General features: G+C 39.8%; 1 protein-coding gene across 7 annotated transcripts in view; it reads left to right on the top strand.

Moving 5' to 3' along the window:
* Positions 1–24,725, top strand: part of ZNF608 (zinc finger protein 608) — a 116,100-nt gene that overhangs the window by 8,349 nt on the left and 83,026 nt on the right. For all 7 annotated transcript variants that reach the window (XR_011318530.1, XM_069753712.1, XM_069753754.1 and 4 more), the window contains one exon: positions 22,586–22,838. Coding sequence is in view for 6 of the 7 variants with exons in the window: in XM_069753712.1 (XP_069609813.1) it covers positions 22,586–22,838 (253 nt within the window). In the remaining variant the exon portion in view is untranslated. The remainder of the gene's footprint in view (positions 1–22,585; positions 22,839–24,725) is intronic.

The following is a 24,725-nucleotide window of genomic DNA, read 5'->3' as shown; positions in this document are numbered from 1 at the left end:
GAATTGGACAACATCCCATTTCATTGATTTTGGAATAGTATCATCTGTTTGTGATTGTATAGCAAATGGCAGTATATATGTGGTATATATCAAGTCCATTATTCAATGGGAAAATAAATGTTTTTAGCTTTGTGGTCTGGTAAGTGGCAAATCACCTAATAAAAATGTTATGTCGCAACACTTTTTTCCTGTTGAGGTTTAGACTTCAATTTTAGTGATTCATCCATTACAACTGTGACCTGCCAGAATACAAGCATTGAAAAGGAAAACATCATCTGGCCTTTGTTTGAGGTCCTTTATTGAGGCTAATGACTGGTCTTGTGCCACCCTCAGATAAATGACATTATCTTTGAGTGGTCTGACAGGCAACAGACATGTTAATGGTGGAGCTGCAGGGAGGGTTTGTCATAGCTTTAACAAAGGGGAAAACACAGATCCTTTGACATGATTATAATAGGACAGCAGTGTCTTTAAAAATGTAAAGCAGTGTGTATAAGGGTGATACAAGGTGTAGATATGCATTTGCTAAAACTGTACATGGAGATGTCAACACATCCTTACAGAGAAGCAGCCTTGTTAAGGCAATTGCATTTGCAGTCCAGCCTGTCTATTACATTTTATTTGTGTTCTCTGTATTCTTGATCATTACTTTCATTTCATTTGTGAATTTGTGGATGTTGAATATTGCTTGCACTATGCTACAAGTAAGAACTGTCACCTAATTTGGGAACAGCCTTCTTTGACTCAGTCAATTATTTAAAGTGCTACAAATATAACCATATTTGCTGTTTTCCTGTATTTTTTTATACTTGATCATTAAAGATGAGTGTTACTATTTTTGACTCAGCAGCCAACAATACTTTTATTTTAGAACCCAATTTCCACCATTTAAGACAATAGAGACTAAAATACAGGTCTAAGTTTTAACATTCATTGTCATGTATGGTGGAGATAAATGATGCAATGTATCAATTGGAAAAGCAAAGATGTTCCATATTTCAATCATCTTTAAGGGTGATTAGTAGTGATTTAAGCCCTTACATACAATTTCATAGCTGCCAACCAAATGATGATTTGGCTGATTATTCAGTCAGCAGTTATCTCGCCCAACTCCCTCAGTTGCAGAAGAGTGCTTCTGTGATTTCTATGAGAGAGCCTGACAGGCATCTCAGGTAGATGTAGGTGCTTAAGGCTTATCTCATCAACAAAAGAATAAGCAGTTCCATATTGGACATGCCAGGTCTTTAACTCTTCAGGAACTATCTGTTGGGAAGCGTGCGAGGGACCATACACATTAGACTGTTGGCCGAACATGTTAGTATCAGAGAATTCAGCTATCATAAGTCTAATGTGTATCGACTTTAAACTATAGAACTTTTTAGACTTTTCAGGTGAATCAAGACAGCCAATAGCTGTTCACATTGTAAATATGTGGTGGCTGCAATTGCAGACTGTTTTGCATTTGGTAAGGTTTCTTAGAGTACAGTGATAGCATTTGTTTCCTTGATCTCTTTTGACTAGTGTTGGTGATGTGATGCAAAACCACCTATAGAACCTATGGAGAATATAACATCTACAGATCCAGATCTGTAGAATCCAAGGCCAATCTAGATACATATGGATAGCAAATGAGGATGCTGCTGTTGATTGAAATAAGACTGATGACATCATTTAATGCCATTCTGAACATTTTGATCAAAATGATGTGGAGATGCAGCTTTGCTGTGCTGCTGGCGTCTCAATGAATACGGATGTCTGGTGTAGATTTAAGTTAGAAGAATAGGTATTGTGGCTTATTCTGAATGCATTTCAAAGAGCAACTGACTTCTTCATCAGGAAAACCATAAAATGGTCTTTGTAGTGGTCCTGATGAATGATAATAATAATAATAATAATCTTCTTTATTTATATAGCGCCAACATATTTCGCAGCGCTTTACAGTTTAACAGTTTCAAACGCAACAGTTATAAGTAGCAATGTTAACAATACAATAATTAAAGCAACATAAGATGACCCTGCTCGTGAGAGCTTACAATCTACAATGAGGTAGGGGAGATACAAAGCACAGGTGTGTATTTACAATTATGTATTTACAATGATGGTCCAGCCATCTTCAGGGAGTGGGGGATAGATGGAAGTAGTGAATGGGTTTGATTAGGGAACGTGATAGGCCACTCTGAGCAAATGTGTTTTGAGGGAGCGCCTAAAACTATGCAAATTGTGAATGGTCCTATTATCTTGAGGTAGAGCATTCCAGAGGATTGGCGTAGCACGGGAGAAGTCTTGGAGTCGGGAGTGGGAGGTACGGATAAGTGCAGAGGTTAGTTGAAAGTCATTTCCAGAGCACAGAGGTTGGTTATGCCGATAGACAGAAATGAGAGGAGATGTAAGGGGGTGCTGCACTGTGAAGAGCTTTGTGGGTGAGAACAATTACTTTGAATTGGACTCTATAACGAATGACAGGCAGCGTAACGACTGGCGAAGAGCGAATGTGTCCGAGTAACGATTAGCTAGATAAACAACCCTGGTTGCTGCATTAAGGATAGACTGAAGAGGGGAAAGTAAGTAAGAAAGTAAGAGAGTAAGGGAGAGGCAAATTAATAGAGCATTGCAGTAGTCCAGGCGAGAGTGGATCAGGGCGACAGTGAGGGTTTTTGTTGTTTTCATGGTGAGAAAAGGGCGGATTCTAGAGATGTTCTTTAGGTGTAAGCGGTACGAGCGGGCAAGCGATTGTATATGGAATGTGAAGGAGAGATCGGAGTAAAACGTAACACCCAGATGGCACACCTGCTGCCGGGGTGTTATTATGGTGCCACCCACGGAGAGAGAAACGTCAGGTTTAGGGAGGTTACTAGACGATGGGAACAGAAGAAGTTCAGTTTTGGTGAGGTTGAGTTTCAGATAGAGAGCGGACATGATGTTGGAGACTGCAGACAGACAGTCACTGATGTTCTGTAGTACAGCGGGGGTAAGGTCAGGGGATGACGTGTATAGTTGTGTGTCATCGGCATGAAGATGGTACTGAAAGCCAAATCTGCTGATGGTCTGTCCAACTGGGGCCATGTAGAGAGAGAAGAGAAGGGGCCAAGGACTGAGCCCTGGGGTACCCCAACAGTGAGAGGAAGAGGAGATGAAGTGGAGCCAGAGAACAGAACACTGAAGGAGCAGTCAGAAAGATAGGAGGAAAACCAGGAGAGAGCAGTGTCTTTAATGCCTAGTGACTGGAGCATAGAGAGTAGGAGAGGGTGGTCAACAGTGTTGAAAGCTGAAGAAAGATCGAGCAGAATGATCAGAGAGTGATCACCGTTACATTTTGCTGTCAGAAGGTCGTTGGTCACTTTGATGAGTGCAGTTTCTGTCGAGTGTAGGGGCGGAAGCCGGACTGTGAAGGGTCTAGGAGGGAGTGAGTGGAAAGGTAACGGATAAGGCGGGAGTAGACTAGGCGCTCCAAGAGTTTAGAGATGAAGGGGAGGTTGGAAACCAGTCTGTAGTTCTTTGTGCAGGATGGGTCGAGGGTGGGTTTCTTTAATAACGGAGTAATGATAGAGTGTTTGAAGGAGGACAGGAAAATGCCTGAGGAGAGTGAGAGATTAAAGATTGTAGTTAGGTGAGTAGTGACGACTGGAGAGAGAGACTGGAGGAGATGAGAGGAAATGGGGGCGGTAGTGCATGTAGTCGGACGACAAGAAGAGAGGAGCCTGGAGACTTCTTCTTCTTTGATGGGATCAGATGTGGAGAGTAAGCTGATGAAGAAGTCAGCTGTACTTTTAAGCACGTTGTGAATATATCGCAATACCTATTTTACTTACTTAAATCTACTGTGGGCGTTCTTATTCATTGAGATGCCAACAGCATAGCACAGCTGCCTCTCCACACTATTTTGATCTAAACGTTGGATCTAAGAGTTGTGCTTAGGCTGGCGTCACACTTGCAAGTATGATGCAAGAAACTCCCGTGAGTCTCTCGCATCAAAATCCGGCACTCTGACCGAAGCGTGCGGCTGCATGTATTTCTATGCAGCCACACACACCAGTCCCAAGTGCCAATGGGAGTGCTGGGTATTGATGCGAGAGACTCGCGTGAGTTTCACATCACACTCGCAAGTATGACCTCAGCCTTACTCATAGCTCTGTCAGGTGAATAGTTTCTGCAGCACAAAACGGCTTTAGTTTGGATAATGCCACATTTTGCGCTCCATTGCACTTTTAGCCTATAATCAATCTCAACATTTTGATAAACATTAAATAATAGCTATTACCTATATACAAAGACTAAGGGTACCGTCACACAGTGGCATTTTGATCGCTACGACGGCACGATTTGTGACGTTCCAGCGATATATCCGTGACGTTCCAGCGATCTCGCTGTGTCTGACACCCTCCTGCGATCAGGGACCCCGCTGAGAATCGTACGTTGTAGCAGATCGTTTGAAACTTTCTTTCGTCGTCTAGTGTCCTGCTGTGGCGGCATGATCGCATGGTGTAACAAAGGTGTGCACGATATTGTGTACGATGTGCGCATAGTAACCAACGGCTTCTACATCGCACATATGTCATGAAATTATCGCTCCAGCGTCGTACATTGCAAAGTGTGACAGCAGTCTACGACGCTGGAGCGATATTGTTACGATGCTGGAGCGTCACGGATCGTGCCGTCGTAGCGATCAAAATGCCACTGTGTGACGGTACCCTAAGGGTAGATTTACACCAGCTGACTTGAAACACTTAAATACCGCTGATGATCTAATTGTTTGCCAACCAATAGTGTTGAGCATTCCGATACCGCAAGTATCGGGTATCGGCCGATACTTGCGGTATCGGAATTCCGATACCGAGATCCGATATTTTTGTGATATCGGGTATCGGTATCGGAAGTGTAAAATAAAGAATTAAAATAAAAAATATTGTTATATTCACCTCTCCGGCGGCCCCTGGACATCAGCGGGAGGATCCGGCGTCCGGCACGGCTTCTTTCTTCAAAATGCGCGCCTTCAGGACCTGTGGAATGACGTCCCGGCTTCTGATTGGTCGCGTGCCGCCCATGTGACCGCCACGCGACCAATCAGAAGCCGCGACGTCATTCCTCAGCTAAAGTCCTAGAATGAGCGCCTTCTAGGACCTGAGGAATGACGTCGCGGCTTCTGATTGGTCGCGTGGCGGTCACATGGGCGGCACGCGACCAATCAGAAGCCGGGACGTCATTCCACAGGTCCTGAAGGCGCGCATTTTGAAGAAAGAAGCCGTGCCGGACGCCGGATCCTCCCGCTGATGTCCAGGGGCCGCCGGAGAGGTGAATATAACAATATTTTTTATTTTAATTCTTTATTTTACACTTTAATATGGATCCCAGGGCCTGAAGGAGAGTTTCCTCTCCTTCAGACCCTGGGATCCATGAGGATACCTTCCGATACTTGATGTCCCATTGACTTGTATTGGTATCGGATATCGGTATCGGCGATATCCGATATTTTTCGGGTATCGGCCGATACTATCCGATACCGATACTTTCAAGTATCGGACGGTATCGCTCAACACTACCAACCAACAAACATTTAGTAGACAGTATAGATAGGCAGACTACAATTCGATGCACACCGAATGATCAGAACGGGTAGCATGGTGGCTCAGTGGTTAGCACTGCAGCCTTGCAGCGCTGGAGTCCTGGGTTAAAATCTCACCAAGGAAAACATCTGCAAGGAGTTTGTATGTTCTCCCTGTGTTTGTGTGGGTTTCGTCTGGGTTCTCTACTTTCTTCCCACATTCCAAAGAAATACTGATAATTTAGATATTGAGACCCAATGGGGAAAGTGCCAATAATGTATGTAAAGCGCTGTGGAATTAATGGCGCTATAAAAGTGAGTAAAATAAATGAATAATATACCGTTCAGTGCTCACAGGCTGCTATTATTCTTGGCATAGAGGTCCTGTTTACACAGTTCTATATACTGCTGAGAACAAAGATCTTTTAAAGAAAATTAAAATATAATTTCATACTATGAGAAGGTATTTTACTCATTAGTGAGATTATGGACAGCCTGTTTACATTGTCTCATTATCCTGACAATAGCATTCCTAGGAACAATTGTTCACGATAATTGTGCAGTGCAAATGTACCTTCACATGTAAATTTGTGGAGTTTTAAGACTTTAAGGGAACCTGTCACCCCCAAAATCGAAGGTGAGCTAAGCCCAGCAGCATCAGGAGCTTATCTACAACATTCTGGAATGCTGTAGATAAGCCCCCGATGTATCCTAAAAGATGAGAAAAGAGATTAGATTATTCTCACCCAGGGGCGGTCCCGGTCCCCGTCTGGTCCGATGGGTGTCATGGTCCAGTCCGTCGCCTCCTATCTTCATCAGATGACGTCCTCTTCTTGTCTTCACGCTGCGGCTCCGGCGCAGGCGTACTTTGTCTGCCCTGTTGAGGGCAGAGCAAAGTACTGCAGTGCTCAGGCTCTGGGCCTCTCTGACCTTTCCCGGCACCTGTGCACTGCAGTACTTTGCTCTGCCCTCAACAGGGCAGACAAAGTATGCCTGCGCCAGAGCCGCAGCGTGAAGACAAGAAGAAAACGTCATCGTAAGAAGATGGGAGGCCCTGGACCGGACCGTGATGCCCACCGCAGCGGGACTGCCCCTGGGTGAGTATAATCTAACCTCTTTTCTCATCTTTTAGGATACAGTGGGGGCTTATCTACAGCATTACAGAATGCTGTAGATATGCCCCTGATGCTGGTGGACTTAGCTCACCTTCGATTTTGGGGGTGACAGGTTCCCTTTAAATTATGATTTTCTTTAAAGTTTTATAAAGATTTTCAGTAAGATTTATTTTTAAGAAGTTGTTTTAATATATGAAAAAAATGTGAATGTTTGTGTAGATGGGTATGGACATATAGAAAACCTTTATATCCTACTCTTGAGAAGAATATTTGTCTTGGTGTGAAGGAACTTTTACCTCCAGCAGTTTTGTACATTCTTCTATTGTGAATGACTTAGAGGATAAAAGGCTGATTACTCCTTAGTTCTCACTGTAATTGGAATGGTATGTTTTGCATCTGAATATATGTTGTGCTTCTATTCAGGTGTGTACACTCATGTTACACTGTGAAGACAACAGCATAGTGGAATGGGCAGAGTCTTATTTCTCCCTGAAACTAGATTTGAGATGTTGAATGAATGGTGTCAATAGATTCTTTTATTTAGTTGCTTTTCTTCCAAGACCTTTTTCTTCTTGCCAATGTAAGCAGTAAGAGGTGACAGATGTTTGAAATGACAGAACAGTATGATCTTATTGAGAACATTCACACAAATGGTTTAGCTTTTTCCAGACTTAGACGATAAAGTCAAGCATAAAATTTGTAGTCTTTTCATCGTGCCATAGAGTTGTTTAGTTTATTTTCCCACCTGGCTACCTTCAATTGGAACTTATTCACACAAACATTTATCTTGTCTTTGAATTGCACAAAGTTAATTTTTTTACAGCATGTCTGTGAGCCCCTGAAAAACGCACTAAATATTCTTTTCTGGTCCGTTTTCACAGGTCAGACTTCTACGTCTGTAAGAATGAGAAAAACATAAATATTTGTCTATATTTTCCCCATTTTCACATGTAAAGCACCATGGAATAACTGGCGATATAAAAATGTATAATAATAAATATATAAGCCATCTGTGTGATATCCATTTGTAATAAAACCGTTTCTTGTTAACGCAATATAGCACATAGTTGTGTGAAAGTTGCCTTCTTTTAGTTTACACTAAAGGCCCCTTCACATTTAGCGACGCTGCAGCGATACCGACAACGATCCGAATCGCTGCAGCGTCGCTGTTTGGTCGCTGGAGAGCTGTCACACAGACCGCTCTCCAGCGACCAACGATGCCGGTAACCAGGGTAAACATCGGGTAACTAAGCGCAGGGCCGCGCTTAGTAACCCGATGTTTACCCTGGTTACCATGCTAAAAGTAAAAAAAAACAAACACTAGATACTTACCTACAGCCGTCTGTCCTCCAGCGCTGCGCTCTGCTTCTCTGCTCTCCTCCTGTACTGGCTGGGAGCCGGAAAGCAGAGCGGTGACGTCACCGCTCTGCTTTCCGGCTCACAGCCAGTACAGGAGGAGTGCAGAGCGCAGCGCTGGAGGACAGACAGCGGTAGGTAAGTATCTAGTGTTTGTTTTTTTACTTTTAGGATGGTAACCAGGGTAAACATCGGGTTACTAAGCGCGGCCCTGCGCTTAGTTACCCGATATTTACCCTGGTTACCAGTGAAGACATCGCTGGATCGGTGTCACACACGCCGATCCAGCGATGTCTCCAGGGAGTCCAGCGACGAAATAAAGTTCTGGACTTTATTCAGCGACCAACGATCTACCAGCAGGGGCCTGATCGTTGGTCGCTGTCACACATAACGATTTCATTAACGATATCGTTGCTACGTCACAAATAGCAACGATATCGTTAACAATATCGTTATGTGTGAAGGTACCTTAAATTCTATTCACCAACCAAGGCTAAAACCACCGCCACATCAATTAATGATAATCTCATAAATGGGGAAAGGTTGGCAGATTGCAAAATGCAGGTGAAAGGTGTTGATTGACAGCTCCATCTGGCTTTATTTATCCTTTGCTTAGTCTAGAGAGAAGAAACAACTTACTCATCTTTGGATCCTTTAGGGCTGGTTTACGTTAATTGTTCCATGCAAGACAGATGAAGATCTATGCTGTTGTTTGACCCCAAAATGTCAAGGACCAGTGATTGAGGGATTAGAATTTGGTCATGTTTGCCCTTAGTGAGTCTATTAAGACACAGGATAATTGAGTTACCAGGACTATAATTCCATGTGCCGAACGTTCATTTCTAATTTAGGAAAAAAACATACTAGACAATACTGTTATAGATGCAGTACTAAAGCGCATAGCATCAACCATGTTTACATGTAAAAAAAACTTTACTCAAAAAGAGATTTCCAATTTTAGCAGCCCTGTATCCGATAGCAATTCACAGTTAACCACTCCCTGATGAAGGATGTAATAGTATGTCAGCTTCCTATCTGTCAGAGGCAATACATGTTTGATGACTGTCATCAAAACCAACTAATTTTAGTAGGCTCTAATTATGATAGTGTCCTGACTCTACCCCAACAGTAGATGTTGATGTGTAAAGGGCTGATTGTGTTGAACTTTAATATGCTGTGTTATTTTTGTCCTCTTTGGAAACAACTTTCTGCCAAAGCTGTCCAGTGGCTTCATATTCCCCTCTTCCAGGGGCGGGGGGGTAGGGGCAGAGTTTTGGGGGCGGGGTGTCTTGAGGAAAAGCTGTCAGCAAACAAGTATGTCTTATGAATCTCCAATGGGCTGAGGGTCAAGACAGTTGCCAGACACTATAGCTTATCTCATTGTTGAGCAAAATGATCCTGCATTGAAACTCAACAAATCTTACCCTTGTTTCCTTCAACATAAACTGTCAAGAGAGAGTAGAGAGACCCAATGTACATTAGATGGTCAGCCAGTGTCATGACAACAGTGTGTTAAAATGCTTTTGTTAAAGAATATGGTACATTTAGGTGTATGGTCCCCTTAATTCAGATATATATTACTTCACCCAAATCTTTTATTAAACACACAGAAAAATGTTTTAATGAGTATCACTCAGTGTATGATTTCATCACACTAACCTTTCCTAATGCTCTCCAGGTTTCTTTCTGAAAAATGTCCTTTCAACCATCAAATAGCTTCTCATCAAAGAAAATCATTTCACAACCTTTTGAAACCACTTTCTCTTCAAGCCTAAACTTAGAATACAGATGTAATATTTATACTGTCAAAAAGGGATAGGTGTGCAGGAAAATATCAGTCTCTGGTCTCTAAAAGCCAGGTTTCTATAAACATTATGACATTTCCACAGGTTGTTAATGTTCCAGCCATGAAAACACAGTTGTAGGAGGAATTATCAGTTTTTAACAACCATGAACTTTTACCCCCAGAGATGACTTTTATAGCACACGTTCTAAAAGGGTTAAATATGTAGTAAGTGGCATTTAAAAACCGTGGCATTTAAAAACCTGCAGACTCAGTTTACAAAATATACACGCAGACCAAATTATTTTTGGATTTCCTTTTACCTCTTTCTGGCTTGGTAATTTGGATCGCTCATGTTAAAAAGCAATAATGATGTTTGAATTGGAAAGGTTATCCTTACGGTTTTCATTCTTCATACAGAGCTGTTTATTTGTGTATGGTTCACCGCACTACATGGATAATGCTATCAAATCTGGCCTTTATTTTGACCTTAGAACTGCAGTGTTGCAGCACTTGTCATCATTTGTGTTTAGCCTAGGAGTCATAATCATTCCAACAAATATCTCAACTGGAAATTAAATGAACATTTTTCCTTTCTAAAGAATAGTTCTACCATTGTTACTCTTTTGACAAACCCTCATTTGCACAGTTAGTGGTACTTAAAATTAAATTACATATTTGCCAGCTTCTTAATGAGTACAGAATGCCAACATGGACGTTGAAACTATAATATAAATGACATTTTTGTGCTGAAAAAAGAAAAGCCCATTTGCTCAATGGTTAACCTTGATTTCAGGGTCATCAATGTCCAGCTTTATATTTCCACCACCTGCTGTTTGTAATTTTGCAACGTTAGAACATTTTTTTTCAATGATTTTGTAGTTTATCACTGCAAACGATCATCAAGATTTCGATCCCACCCCCTCAAAAAAAAAAAACCTTATTTTTACATGTCTTTCTGTGAATTTCATAACATCTGCTTTTGACAGAAAAATCTGTTTCTTGTTTAGTGGAGGCAATCTTGAGGATTTCAAAACTTTTGCATGTTTGTACTCATTAATTGAAATGTCCTGTGATCTTTTCGACTTGTGTTCTAAACTGACAGTTTATTCTTCCGTCTCCACTTTATAACTTAACCTCATTGGCCATAGTCAAACATACAAAGTGTGGGTTAGTTAGACTAATTTGTTGTAGTCATAGACCACCCAATGAGCCGTGATACTTCCTGCTTGGAAACAATCATGTTGAGAGCAGGCAAGAACCAGAATGATAATTAGGTAATAGCATTTAGTGCATACATTGAGTTGGTATTATTTAGTGTCTTTCCTACTCTGAACACAGCTGAAACAATCACATTAAACCGAATAGGAAGAGAGGTCACTCACAAGAAAGCAACAGAAAAGTGGAGCTTGAATATTATTATTATTATTATTATTTATTTATATAGAACCATTGATTCCATGGTGCTGTACATGAGAAGGGGTTACATACAAACTACAGATATCACTTACGGTAAGCAAACTAACAATTACAGACTGATACAGAGGGGCGAGGACCCTGCCCTCGTGGGCTTACAGGGTTAGTTTGGGATCACATATTCTGTAAGAAATGTTTTTGTTGTTGTTTGTATTATATTATTTTCAGTACATAAACTATATCTGTAGCACATACATTGAAAACATGATGTTGACAGCTTTTGTTTTATGGTTCAAATTCAGTACACTTCAATTGCCTCCTACATTTTCATTTGTTCTAGATACATTTTTATGCAATGACTCCTGTAAATTTCCACCATGCCCACACATTTCCATTGTTCCTCACACTAGAGATTTTTTTCCCCATTAAACTCACACATTACACAACATAATAATTTGTATATCTGGTTTGTCTAAAGCTTACACAGTATTAAATTACCACTTATTATTACTTAACATGCAGGTCAGAACCTTTTTTAAAATAAGTTAAAAGTCATTGTTTCCTAGCTTTATGCCGTTGCTGTTCAGATGTGACTGACAGAACTGCAGGCATTACAGTAAAGCATATTCATTTTCATCTAGTACCCGTTTATTGCCTTGAGCACTGTAAATCTGTCAGCTCTTCACAATACTTTCACCTCTTTCTTCATTTGCTCCAGCTCCTAGTTTGACAACATTCCCCCTAGGCAGAATCCTAATCTGCTTCCAATTAGTTGCAAAATGTGACTGAAATTTCCACATTCAGACTGCAGTGTGCACACATCTAGCAAAAAAATAATAATGCTGTGGATTTTGGGGGGATTTACTTTTTAAGGAGATTTTTTTTCCATTGAAAACAATAGTTTTTATGTTATTTCTATGGCTTTCTCGTTTAAGCTTGCTTCAACTCACACACTGACAAGAATTAAATGATTTTTCACTGATCCGGCCTTCTGATCCCTAACATAATTAAACTGTATCATTCATGCATAATTCAAGCACATATCATTGCACAGCATTACCGAATCTAAAGTATTCTTATAGAAGCAGGGATTATTTTCTGGTATTGCCCTGAAATGGGTAGATCTTCACAAGGAACATAATCTCTCAAGTGTATACTTCACAGAGCTGATCTTTCTGAAGTTGTCCAATGAATGGCAGTTATTGGTATCAGCTTTTGTTTGGGTTCTTTTTTATTTTAGGCATTAAAATAAATATTGAAAATGAAGCACACAAATGACTTCTTGTTAGATATTTTAGATGCAGCTTAAAATGTAAACTCTGAAACCACTATAGAATGGTTAGCCATACTTGTGTCCTTATGTTAGATCATTATCTAATCAAATTTTTCATTTTTCCAATTTTCACTCCTTAAAAAAGGAATTTCCTATGGAGTGGAATGTTTTTTATTATAAGGGTATGTGTCCACATTCAGGATTACATTCGGATTAGCTGCGGATTGAATGCTGCGTACAGCCGCAGCGTTCAACCCGCAGCTTCCAGATGTTACAGCATAGTGGAGGGGATTTTATGAAATTCTGTCTCAACTATGCGTGCGAACACGCATCCGGCGGCCTTACATTTACGGACATGCGGAGCGTCTTTTTAGAATGCAGCATGTCTGTTTACCTTGCGGCGACGCTTCGTCCCTGCAAGGTAAATCACAGGGCCCTATGTATGGGGTGCGGAGATTCCAGATGTGTGCAATGAACACATCTGGAATCACCGCCCGTACAGAAGGGGGTGGCGCTATGGGCAGAGCAGGTTTTCCACTCCGTCCAAAGCGCCGTGATTACGGACCACGGACACGCACCCTCAAGGAAAGGTGTTAGCTTTATAATGAACATTAATAGTCAGAGTCTTAACTAATTGACGTAAAGAATGAACACCTAATGAAAACTCATGCTAAAATTATGAAATCAGTAACTAATCCAGCAGCTTTGGTGAAGTCTGCTAAATTTTAAGACTGTGCTTCTACTTTTACTATAACAATATAAAGCTCTAAGCAATCAGACATTGGTATGCTAGCAGCAGAAAATCATTGTTTCTTGCAGAAAAGGCTAGAACAAAGCTATTGCAATTTGTTATTCCCTTGGCATCAGTCTGCAAGGAAGCCTGCAATGTTTGCGGCTTCTTGATGTTCTTCCTAACATTCATAGGGGATGTTGCCTGTACATTCTATACCATCCCCCACAAGTTAGTACCAGAAGAATGTTAGGAAGAACATCAAGATGAGTATACATATATATATATGTATATATATATATATATATATATATATATATATATATATATATATATATATATTACTGTTGCCCATCAATATAATATCAACAAGCAAGATATGCAACAATGTATATTTAATAATCCACCATTAATGAGAGCACTTTATTCATCTCACAAATTGTTCTCAGAAATTGGAGAGTAGTTGACCCCATTGATGCTTGTTTGTCTATCTCGTTAAGTTAGGTCTTGATGTAATCATTGAATGTTTACTTTTGCAATCTAGAGACTGTTTATACTGACCATGACTAGAAAAAATGTAGCTCACCCAATGTTTTGTATTTTGTATTCATCCCTAAATTGTCTGAGCAAAGACAATGTTGTCTTCCTAAACAAATAAATGCTGGTGATAAACAGGTGTTATCAGTATCCATGTACAAGTGTTGTGCTCTTGCCTAATGCTAACCATACACATTAGATAGCTGTTGGACAAGTAAAGATGTGGCTGACAGCTATCCACCCATCCCCCTTCCTCTTCTACACCATTCTCAGGAATGCTTAGCCAAGTGTTTCAGTGTTCTCTATGATAGAGTATCTACCAGAATTATCTGGTAGCTGCTTATCTTTCCTTCAAACAAAAGAATCAGGCCATTGACTTACAAATACCCAATCCTTGTGTCTTCCAAGTAGAACAGCAGTGAGATCACCTATATACCTTTGGTGGTTGGTTGACCCCGTTAATATCGGCAAGTATATCTGAATTTAATCTAACATGTCTGAGGTAAGATGGAGGCCTGTAAGTAAAAGTAAAAGTAAGGTAGGCTCAATGTGATATAGGTTTACATTGTCTGATACATATTAATTTATATATTTTTATCATTGCAGTTAGTTGGGTAGATCCTTGATTAATCTCAACTGAAACTATTGTTTTTGGTATGTCCATCTTACTATCTGATTTGACCTCTTGAAGACACACTTAAACGCAGAATGAGCATTAAATCAAATACATGTTTCAATATAATCATGTAATTTTAACCAACAAAAGCTTAATTATCAGGTGAAATGATTTCCATAAAAGATTATCATTCTCGGCAGCGCATCATCTTGTGCAACTGGACCTTTGCCATTAAAAATGGTGACCTATGCACACTGAACAATCTATTACAGTCCACTCAGTGTGCCTCTGAAGTACGGTCTGTCTGTAGAAATAAGCTAATTACCAATCACCCTTTTGGCAATATTTTTATGCCACGGGTTATAAGGTATAAACACACAATTACTCTTCCACCACAGATGTTACCAGAGAAAAGAATGATTTGGCATGTTGAATATGAACACCCAATACTTTAATTTCTGTAGAAGATAACCTACTCCCAGAGGTCTCTGACAACAGCATCCTCCCCTCTCCCCATTGAAAACACATGCATGCTTAGCCATGCAATTTGTTTTAGTTTAAAAAATTAAAACATTATCCATTTTGTCTGTGGGTTACATCTGGCACCACTGCTTAACACATTCAAAGTCCATGGACAACATTGATGTTGTTTCTGGTCGAATGGAAACAAATTGAGTTCTGTGATAGTTGGCTTGTGTATGTGACATAGATAGACTTATTTTGACCTTTATACAGAGGACTGAATCTAACAAATGACCGATAATTACTTCTTTTTTATGTGAAAGTCTTCTGACATGTGAAAGTCTTTCTGGTGAGTGCAATGATATATTGCACATTTGCTTGTTGTGCCTCTATTTTGCATAGTAAAATGAATGTCATTCAAATAAATTCTGCTTCCTCCCTGACATTTCCCTTCTTCTAAGGTGTCATTACGTTCAAAACAATAACAGAATGATATTTTATAGTTCAAGTAGATTGCCTGTTTTGCTATTTGAAATAATTGACAGAGCAGCTCTCAGCACTTCAACAGTGAAAAGTACATTTCTTTTTTTTTTCATTATTAATTCTGCAGGCAAAAGCCACTGTGCTTCTCAGAAGCATTAAATGCTTTTGTTGACGGCTTACAGTTTTATAAACTCCAAATGAGCTTATTGCCTTTTAACCATCATGAGTACTAAATAATAGAAAAACCTATCAGCCTTCAGATTGGAGAGCCGCCAGCCACCTCCAAGAAGAGGGGGAAAAAAAAAGAAATGAATAGTTTAATTGTGGAGCAAATCATTTGTTTACAGATTTAGGGTACCGTCACACAGTGCAATTTTGATCGCTACGACGGCACGATTTGTGACGTTCGAGCGATATAGTTACGAGATCGCAGTGTCTGACACGCTCCTGCGATCAGGGACCCCGCTGAGAATCGTACGTCGTAGCAGATCGTTTGAAACTTTCTTTCGTCGTCTAGTGTCCCGCTGTGGCGGCATGATCGCATGGTGTAACATATATCGTATACGATGTGCGCATAGTAACCAACGGCTTCTACATCGCACATACGTCATGAAATTATCGCTCCAGCATCGTACATTGCAAAGTGTGACAGCAGTCTACGACGCTGGAGCGATATTGTTACGACGCTGGAGCGTCACGGATCGTGCCGTCGTAACGATCAAAATGCCACTGTGTGACGGTACCCTAAGACCTAGTTGGTAGCCAACTGCTATGGACAAAGAAGTTAAGAATAAATGCTGAGTTTCAGGAAATGAATGCCTGGCTATACATTTTGTCACAGTTGTGTTAGTGCTTCTTCCTTGCACAAGGGAGGTATGGTAATGAATTGAGAGGAGACTACTTTAAGCCTTCTGTGTCTCTTAAAATAACAAAAGGGTTGAGGGCAGGGAAATGTATTGGTTTGTTTATGCTGTCTGACTGGAACCAGATAAGCCTGGTTACTCCAAGCAATTGCACTTAAGTTATTGGCAGGGTGGCTTTCCTGGCTTTAACTGTGTCAACTGAATTAGAACAAAAAGTGGAAAAAGGGGTGCTTGTGAAATTCAAAAAACATAATGGTCTCTCAGATTATTACAGTCATGTCTCTTCCTAAAGGCTTTGAGTAAAGATGGCAGCTTTAGATGAAATGAAAATAGAAAAACTTTTTAGATAAATATTTTGGTACCGTGTTAGCCAGTAGATAGAAAAATATTTAGAATTGAGAGCCCTCAGTGGTTAATACCTTTTAATGGCTAACTGAAAAGATGGTAACAAATTGCAAGCTTTCGAGACTACACAGGTCTCTTCATCAGGCTAAAGGTACTGTCACACTAGACGATATCGCTAGCGATCCGTGACGTTGCAGCGTCCTCACTAGCGATATCGTCCAGTGTGACAGGCAGCAGCGATCAGGCCCCTGCTGGGAGATCGCTGGTCGGGGAAGAAAGTCCAGAACTTTATTTCGTCGCTGGACTCCCCGCAGACATCGCTGAATCGGCGTGTGTGACACCGATTCAGCGATGTCTTCACTGGTAACCAGGGTAAACATCGGGTAACTAAGCGCAGGGCCGCGCTTAGTAACCCGATGTTTACCCTGGTTACCAGCGTAAAAAAACAAACAGTACATACTTACATTCAGCTGTCTGTCCCTTGCCATCTGGTTCCTGCACTGACTGCTGGCCATAAAGTGAAAGCAGAGCACAGCCACAGCGGTGAGTCACCGCTGTGTGACTCACCGCTGTGCTGTGCTTTCACTTTCACTTTCCGGCCAGCAGTCAGTGCAGGAACCAGACGGCAAGGGACAGACAGCTGAATGTAAGTATGTACTGTTTGTTTTTTTACGCTGGTAACCAGGGTAAACATCGGGTTACTAAGCGCGGCCCTGCGCTTAGTAACCTGATGTTTACCCTGGTTACCGGGGACCTCGGGATCGTTGGTCGCTGGAGAGCTGTCTGTGTGACAGCTCTCCAGCGACCAAACAGCGACGCTGCAGCGATCCGGATCGTTGTCGGTATCGCTGCAGCGTCGCTAAGTGTGACGGTACCCTAAGACTAAAACAAATTCTGAAGAATCACATATTTATGCACAACACAGCACAGACTTTGACTGATGAAGAGACCTGTGTAGTCTCGAAAGCTTGCAATTTGTTACCATCTTTTCAGTTAGCCATTAAAAGGTATCAACCACTGAGGACTCAATTCTAAATATTTTTTAAAAAACTTTTTAGAAAACTTTTTAAATCTCCTTTACCCCTTCATGACCCAGACTATTTTGACCTTAATGACCTGGCGTTTTTTGCAATTCTGACCAGTGTCCCTTTATGAGGTAATAACTCAGGAACGCTTCAATGGATCTTAACGGTTCTGAGAATGTTTCTTCGTGACATATTGGGCTTCATGTTAGTGGTAAATTTAGGTTGATAATTTTTGCGTTTATTTGTGGAAAAAATGGAAATTTAGCTAAAATGTTGAAAATTTCGCAATTTTCAAATTTTGAATTTTTATTCTGTTAAACGAGAGAGTTCTATGACACAAAATAGTTAATAAGTAACATTACCCACATGTCTACTTTACATCAGCAGATTTTTGGAAACAATTTTTTTTGTTGCTAGGAAGTTATAAGGCTGGGTTCACATTGCGTTAATAGCAGCCCGTTTAACACATGCAGTACGTTAACAGGCTGCTGTTAACGCAAGTGTCGTTATGACAGTACGCTAGCGCAGATAGAGCATCTGCTAGCTCTATCTGCGCTAGCAGTGACGGACCCGGAAACGCTTCAGCCCACGTCTCGGGGTCCGTCACTCAGTGATGGCACATGGCTAACGCACACCCATTGTGGGCATGCGCTAGCGATGCGTCCGACATTGCATTCAATCACAGCGTTACCGGACTACATTACACCACGTTATGCTGCGGTGTAACATAGTCCATCTAATGGACACCATGAACACAATGTGAACCCAGACTAAGAGTTAAAATTTGACCAGCGAACCTTTTATAGCGGAAGCTCTCCAAGACCTTGCTAGTGGTCCAATATAAGCTGCTACAGGACCTGAGCATGTGACCCCCAACCTCCAATGAGAGGTCATCCCTTGCGCATGCTCAGAAGACGAAAAGCAGGGCTTAGTCCCAGGGACGCCTGCTCGCCGCTGATCAGTACTGGTTACAATGGCTGAGCCTGGAAGGACAGCAGTAACCAGCCGCACAGTCTCAGCTTGAGCCAGACGCTGGGACCGATATCTCTGCTGAGCACGCTCCACTGTGGCTGGAAGAGAATGGGAGACTGCAGCGGAGATGGTTCGAGATTCCCCCTGTGCAGCGGCGGGAACTCGACACCTAACATATTTTTCCATGGGTTTATTGATAATATTACTTATGTTATCTGATTTCTCTTTTGGACTTTCAAACTGAACATCATCAATTTTTACCCCAAGCCATCAATATCAAATATTGTTAGTTATCTATTGGTGCTGTATTAGGCATGGGGGTCGGTTCCTTGTTTTAGCGATTGCAATCCCATGACTAGTCGTCAACTCTCCTCTTAACAATATTCTTTATGATGCAAGTTGTAAAACAAGAGTATTGGAAGCTAATTTCCAACATCTCAAGGGCTTTTGGCTGTGGTCCATAATTGATATGTTCGCATAGCTGTTGTCTGACGACTAATAATTAGACAGCAATGTTATCCTGCAGCTAAATCTGTGCTGCTCATAAGTCATACTTGATAAACTGTAGGATCATATATTCAGGGTTATTGTTTCTTAACTTTTCACTACATGTTCTTATTTTTCTCCTTAAAAATTGTATATCTTAAGAAAAAAAAGCATAAAGCCAGAGGCATTTCATGAATCTGTCAATGTGAATCAGCCACATTTTATCATCTTCCGGAGACCAATATGATTTGTTATACCTTTCCTTCTTGCAGCTTGTGTGATAAAATAATTAGCATATCCCTTGACAAATATCTGGCTTAGGAACAGTTTGTTCCACATGCCATTTGAAACTATAATTCCTTCAATGGCTTGTAATGTTTCTGCCATTTAATTGCTTGCTCTTTCATGTGTCATGTATATTGGGTCTACAATAAAAGTTTAATTGTTTTTCTATTTCACTGTATAAAAGCAATGTATTCTATCTGTCCTCTGCAATGCAGTATATAAATCCCATCTTTGCTGATCAGCAGCCTCCTTCAGGATACTTTTAATTTACCGTAATATGGTTCAGTAGAAAATGGAGCAGCTGACGTATTTCTTTAAAACTATTAACTGGAATGAATGTTTTGTCTACATACCACTATAATACTAGTACTTCTGAACATTTGCTATATTGTATGATAGTCAACTAATTAACAGCTTGTAGAAAGCAAATTCTTATACAGTTATTGAATTTTGTTATAATTAGAGTACTTTGTATGTATTTAGGTCAATAATACATTAAAATTATTGTATTTCAGAAATAATTATAAAACTGCCTATTAATAAATAATAATATTAAATATTATAATATGGAACAACTTAAATATATGGATTTATCTTGTAAAGATGATCACCTTTAAGTATATACAGTATAGGTATATCAGATTGAAAAGGGCCCCATAGAAAAGTAACTGGTGTTGACTGTTGAATAAAGATTCTCTACTTTTTTGACTATTTTAGATGTGCTGTTTCACCGGTTTTGTATACATACAGGTACAAGTTAGCCTATAGCCTACTGTCTAATTTTCCCAATGCGTACAGTAGAATATTTGTTTTTTTTATTCAGATCATAGTAAGCGCACCAAAGCCAGGTGGACCCTAAAAACTACTTAGAACTTAAATTTGCTGGAATTATGAACCTCAGACTCTAATTAGAATGTGGGCACATAAAGAGGATGCTGGTGGAAAAAAATGAATTGAGCATGTTAATTTTCATCTTTGAATCATTTTGTTCTTAGAGTGGATAAGCGGCCACTAATGGTGTCAGCAGTGGCTTACTCCCCTCTTGGCCAAACTTATCATGCACGTGCATGGGGGATTTAGGAGTAATAATATTCAGTAACATGTGTAAATTGACTCATTATGTGCTCCAAAACTCATAAAATACAGTATATGCATTTGACAGAGAATCTAAACAAAATGATATAAAAATGAGAACTAATAAAGTAGAACAAGCCATAAGCATAGACATTTGTGGATCATTTAAGGTTGATTTCACACATCTGTGTTTCATGGTTCACATACAATCCTAGCATCTATATGTGCTTATGCCTATGTGATTGTTTGATTGGCTTTGGGTGAGAAAACGAATGGCAGGCCTTTGCATTGGACGTGTTAAACTGGTTTTGCATGGTGTCTTTTTAGTGCTATCATACAGAGGAACAAGTGCTTTGTCTTCTGGACCAAACTTAAGCCCCCGTCTCACATAGCGAGATCGCTAGTGAGATCGCTGCTGAGTCACAAGTTTTGTGACGCAACAGCGATCTCAGTAGCGATCTCGCTATGTGTGACACGTAGCAGCGATCAGGCCCCTGCTGTGAGATCGCTGGTCGTGTCGGAATGGCCTGGACCATTTTTTGATCGTTGAGGTCCCGCTGGGTAACACACATCACTGTGTTTGACACCTTACCAACGACCTCGTTGACAGGACGTCCCATTGAATCATCATGAAATAGCATCTTTCTACAGGTCGCTACAGGTCGCTACAGTTTGCCGCATCGCTGCTGCGTCGTTGGGGAGATCGCACTGTGTGACATCTCACCAGCGACCACATAGCGACGCAGCAACGATCCCTGACAGGTCGTATCGTTGTCGGGATCGCTTAAGCGTCGCTATGTGTGACGGGGCCTTTAGATCATTTTAATGGTTCCTATATACTAAGAATGTATGCCATCAATTATGAGCCTATGTTTCTTCATGGTTAGAAGGGAGGACTAATTCCCAAGACATCTAATATTAGGAAATATGGTTTACAAATTAAATTGAAAACAATACATACATTAGATTGAAAATCTTTCATTAAGTAGATTATTCTATGTAGAAGTACCATGCAAAGCCAATTAATAATTACTGAACATTTTTTGTTCTCAGCTCTTTCAGGATACGTTCTTGGAGCTAAATTACATTCTTTATTTGCATTTTAGAGATAAGCTTTTTCCCTTTAAAAGAGAAATATTTGCTAGTCCATCCTCCAGTATCTTATTCAGTAAACACGTACATGTATATGAAGCCTGTATGTGGACAATCCTCTGATTAATATCTCCTGCTAGGCTGCTACTTTACAGCAAGCATGAACACCTGGCAGACATCAAGTAAAAATAACACTGCAAGGCTGTAAAGTCTTTTTCTTACTTTGCTTGATTTGCCACATTGCCACTAGCAGCTGTTAGACCTGTGTACGTTTTCCACTGTAGATAATTGCCTTCCCTTTGCCTATTCTCCCGACATTGTTGTAGCTCTAGATAATTTGAAAAACAAAGGAAGAACAGAAGTCAAAACATTATGACCCTTGCAAGGGACATAATGAAGTTATATTTTCCTTCATTAGTTTTCATTTTTCATGCATGAACATCGTATCTTAGTTCATATCAATGGAACATGATACATTTGGAACATCATACCAACGGTTCTGATTTTTGTCCATCACAAATAATTTCCCCACACATAAACAGATTCTTGGTCTGATGGCTAGTTATATTGAATAATTTATCTTAGCTTCTATGTTCACCTTAAATGGAGCAATATCAGTCCATTAAGGATTATGAGAAGATTTTCATAATTACCCACCATACGGATAAGCACATCCATTTTGTCCATTAGTAAAATGCAGTTACTCCATTTTCTCTCTCAGTGCTGTCGTGTGGAACATTTTCTGGTAAGAGGGATTACAGCCTGCCCTGTCAGTCTTAACACTTTCAACAGCAGGTTTTCCTGCCCTAGTTCTCAGAAACTGCTCATTAAATTATTCTCCACAGGGAACACTAGTTCTCTGCACCTTTTCTTTTTCTTTGCTATCAAAGTTAAGCGAAGGTCAAATTGAATAGGATCCATATTTACAACCAAAAGTGGCAAATCGGAAGCATTTACAAAACAGCAATAGAGTCAATGACTTTGCCAAAAGAGATATTTTGGGTAAAGCACCATGCAATTCAACTCATCTATAGGAATTGAGTAAAACAAGGGCTGAAATACCTGTAAAATTATGTCAAACAATTACACTTTACTATGTGCAGTCAATAAAACTCAATATTCTTTTTTACCAGGTTGATCCCCTGTTTACAGTGCCTGCCCCTCCACCACCAGTTTCTAACAACATCTCATCTCCAATTCTGCCATCGTATTTTTCACCATCATCAACTATTGCTGCACCTGTGGAACAGCTTTTAGTAAGGACTCGCTCAGTTGGCATAAACACAAGTGAAGTTGGAGTAGTAACAGAACCAGAATGCCTTGGACCTTGTGAACCTGGCACCAGTGTCAATTTGGAAGGGATTGTATGGCATGAAACTGAAGAAGGTAGGTCTGATCTTCTCTATGATCTTCTTAATGTCGTGTTTGAAGATGTCAGCTGTGTTGCAAAAAGACTTTTGGAAGCAGAGTCCGTTGCCATCAAAGTTACACATAGTTAAACTTTCAATAGAAATGTAAATTTGTCTAAAGTGGAAAATTCCTTCAACCTAGTATTCCTTCTTGAAGAGAAATCTGGTGGCTCTTTTTATTAAATGTTAGGAGGACCAGACATGGTTGTTGAGACAATTAGTGTTATTGTTAGTAAGAAATCTTTTATTTCGACATGATTTACTTTATTGTTTTGCCCAAACTTTTATAATACTGGGTCTTTATGATTGAAAAGGCAGTTTTTTTCATCAATGAATCTTTTGATGTTTAAAGCAATTAAACAAGATCTTAGAGTTAATTACTCATGTAAAGCACCATGGAATAAATAGTGTCCAACAAATAAATAATAATACTTTATAATGGAAAAGTAAACATCCTTCTACTGTTGACACTATGGATCACAATGAAATAGGTTGAAATATCTATGATGGGAAAACAATGTAAAACTGTAGAATATCGTGAAGAATAGGTCCCTGTCTAGAAAATGATAGCAGATAATATTGAATAAGTAAAAAAAAATATGTTGCATAGAAAACGGTAATAATTAGTTAATCCAAAAGCTGTAATATGGCAAATGGATTTTATGGAACCAGTGTATGTAGATGTGATTTACTGTAAAAGACATATTTCAAAATAATGCTGATGTTCACCTTTAAAGAGTCTCTTTCTACCTTGTTTTGGCCTCTCCTGCTGAGGGCCCTGTTAAAATGATTTATGCACAGATAGTTTGCTGACTGCACCTTTCCAGACGTGATTTGAATTTTTATGGAATTTAGCAATCTTGGGAATATTGATTTTGGTCTCTGATTTAATATCTTCCCAGTGTTTAATTCAAGAAATGCCTGATCGTGTATTCGGTCAGCATTACCATGATGCCTATGTGCATGTTTAGCACCTTGTGATATGGATAAAAAGAGCTTACAAATTACAGTTTGCTTCCAAAATGTAATTTAGATATTAATATGTATTGTATTCTATTATGACTGCTTGAAGTACATTTTTTATTGAACCTGTAATTTTATGCATTTACATATACTTGATTTCTGGATACAGCTTTGTTAAGATTTGATGTATGAGTGTAAAATAAATATTCCACTATAGGCTAATTATTTCACAGGTGACAGATGGATGTTATTAAAATGCACCTGTCACCCACATGCAGAAGGAACAAGCTTTTAATGGAGAGAAGCAATGTTACAAGACTGGAGCAATCAGTTAGCTGGGAACTAATAGCTAATAAATATTGCCCTTGATCTGTTTCAGATTTTATTTTAATGCCTAAATTGTTAGATAACTTTCACATCAATGTTGACTTTTCCAAAGTGGCTAAGATTATATTTAAACAATTGGTATATGGTGTTGAAATATGCATTGTCTTATTGCACCTCCAGTTTCCTATAGGTTATTAGTGTGATTACTATAGATCAGATTTAACCATACTATGAGATTGGTCAAAAAGCAAATCCCAGAGTAGTGTTTCACACATCCATCTTGCATGAATATGAACAGGTTGGGTAATACACTTCCAGATAACTTTGGTAGCAACATATCGCTCTGAAAACAAAAAGATAAGGTTGAACTCCAACAGCCCAATCATTTTCCACCAACATTTACCAATAAAGTAGAGACGTAGAACTAATATAATAAAAGAGCAAATTCAAGAGAATTTGTTAAAGAGGATCTTTCTCCAAATGTTTCATGTTGAGCTGAACACACAATGTAATAGTGGCTGGAGAGCGGAATAAAACATTTGTGTCTCTTTCTAATTTCCCCTCTCTGTTATAG

This window comes from Ranitomeya imitator, chromosome 1 (genome assembly GCF_032444005.1).
Source record: "Ranitomeya imitator isolate aRanImi1 chromosome 1, aRanImi1.pri, whole genome shotgun sequence".
NCBI lineage: Eukaryota > Metazoa > Chordata > Amphibia > Anura > Dendrobatidae > Ranitomeya > Ranitomeya imitator.
The sequence above is the reverse complement of the archived record's forward strand: the minus strand, read 5'-3'. Positions and strand labels throughout refer to the sequence as shown.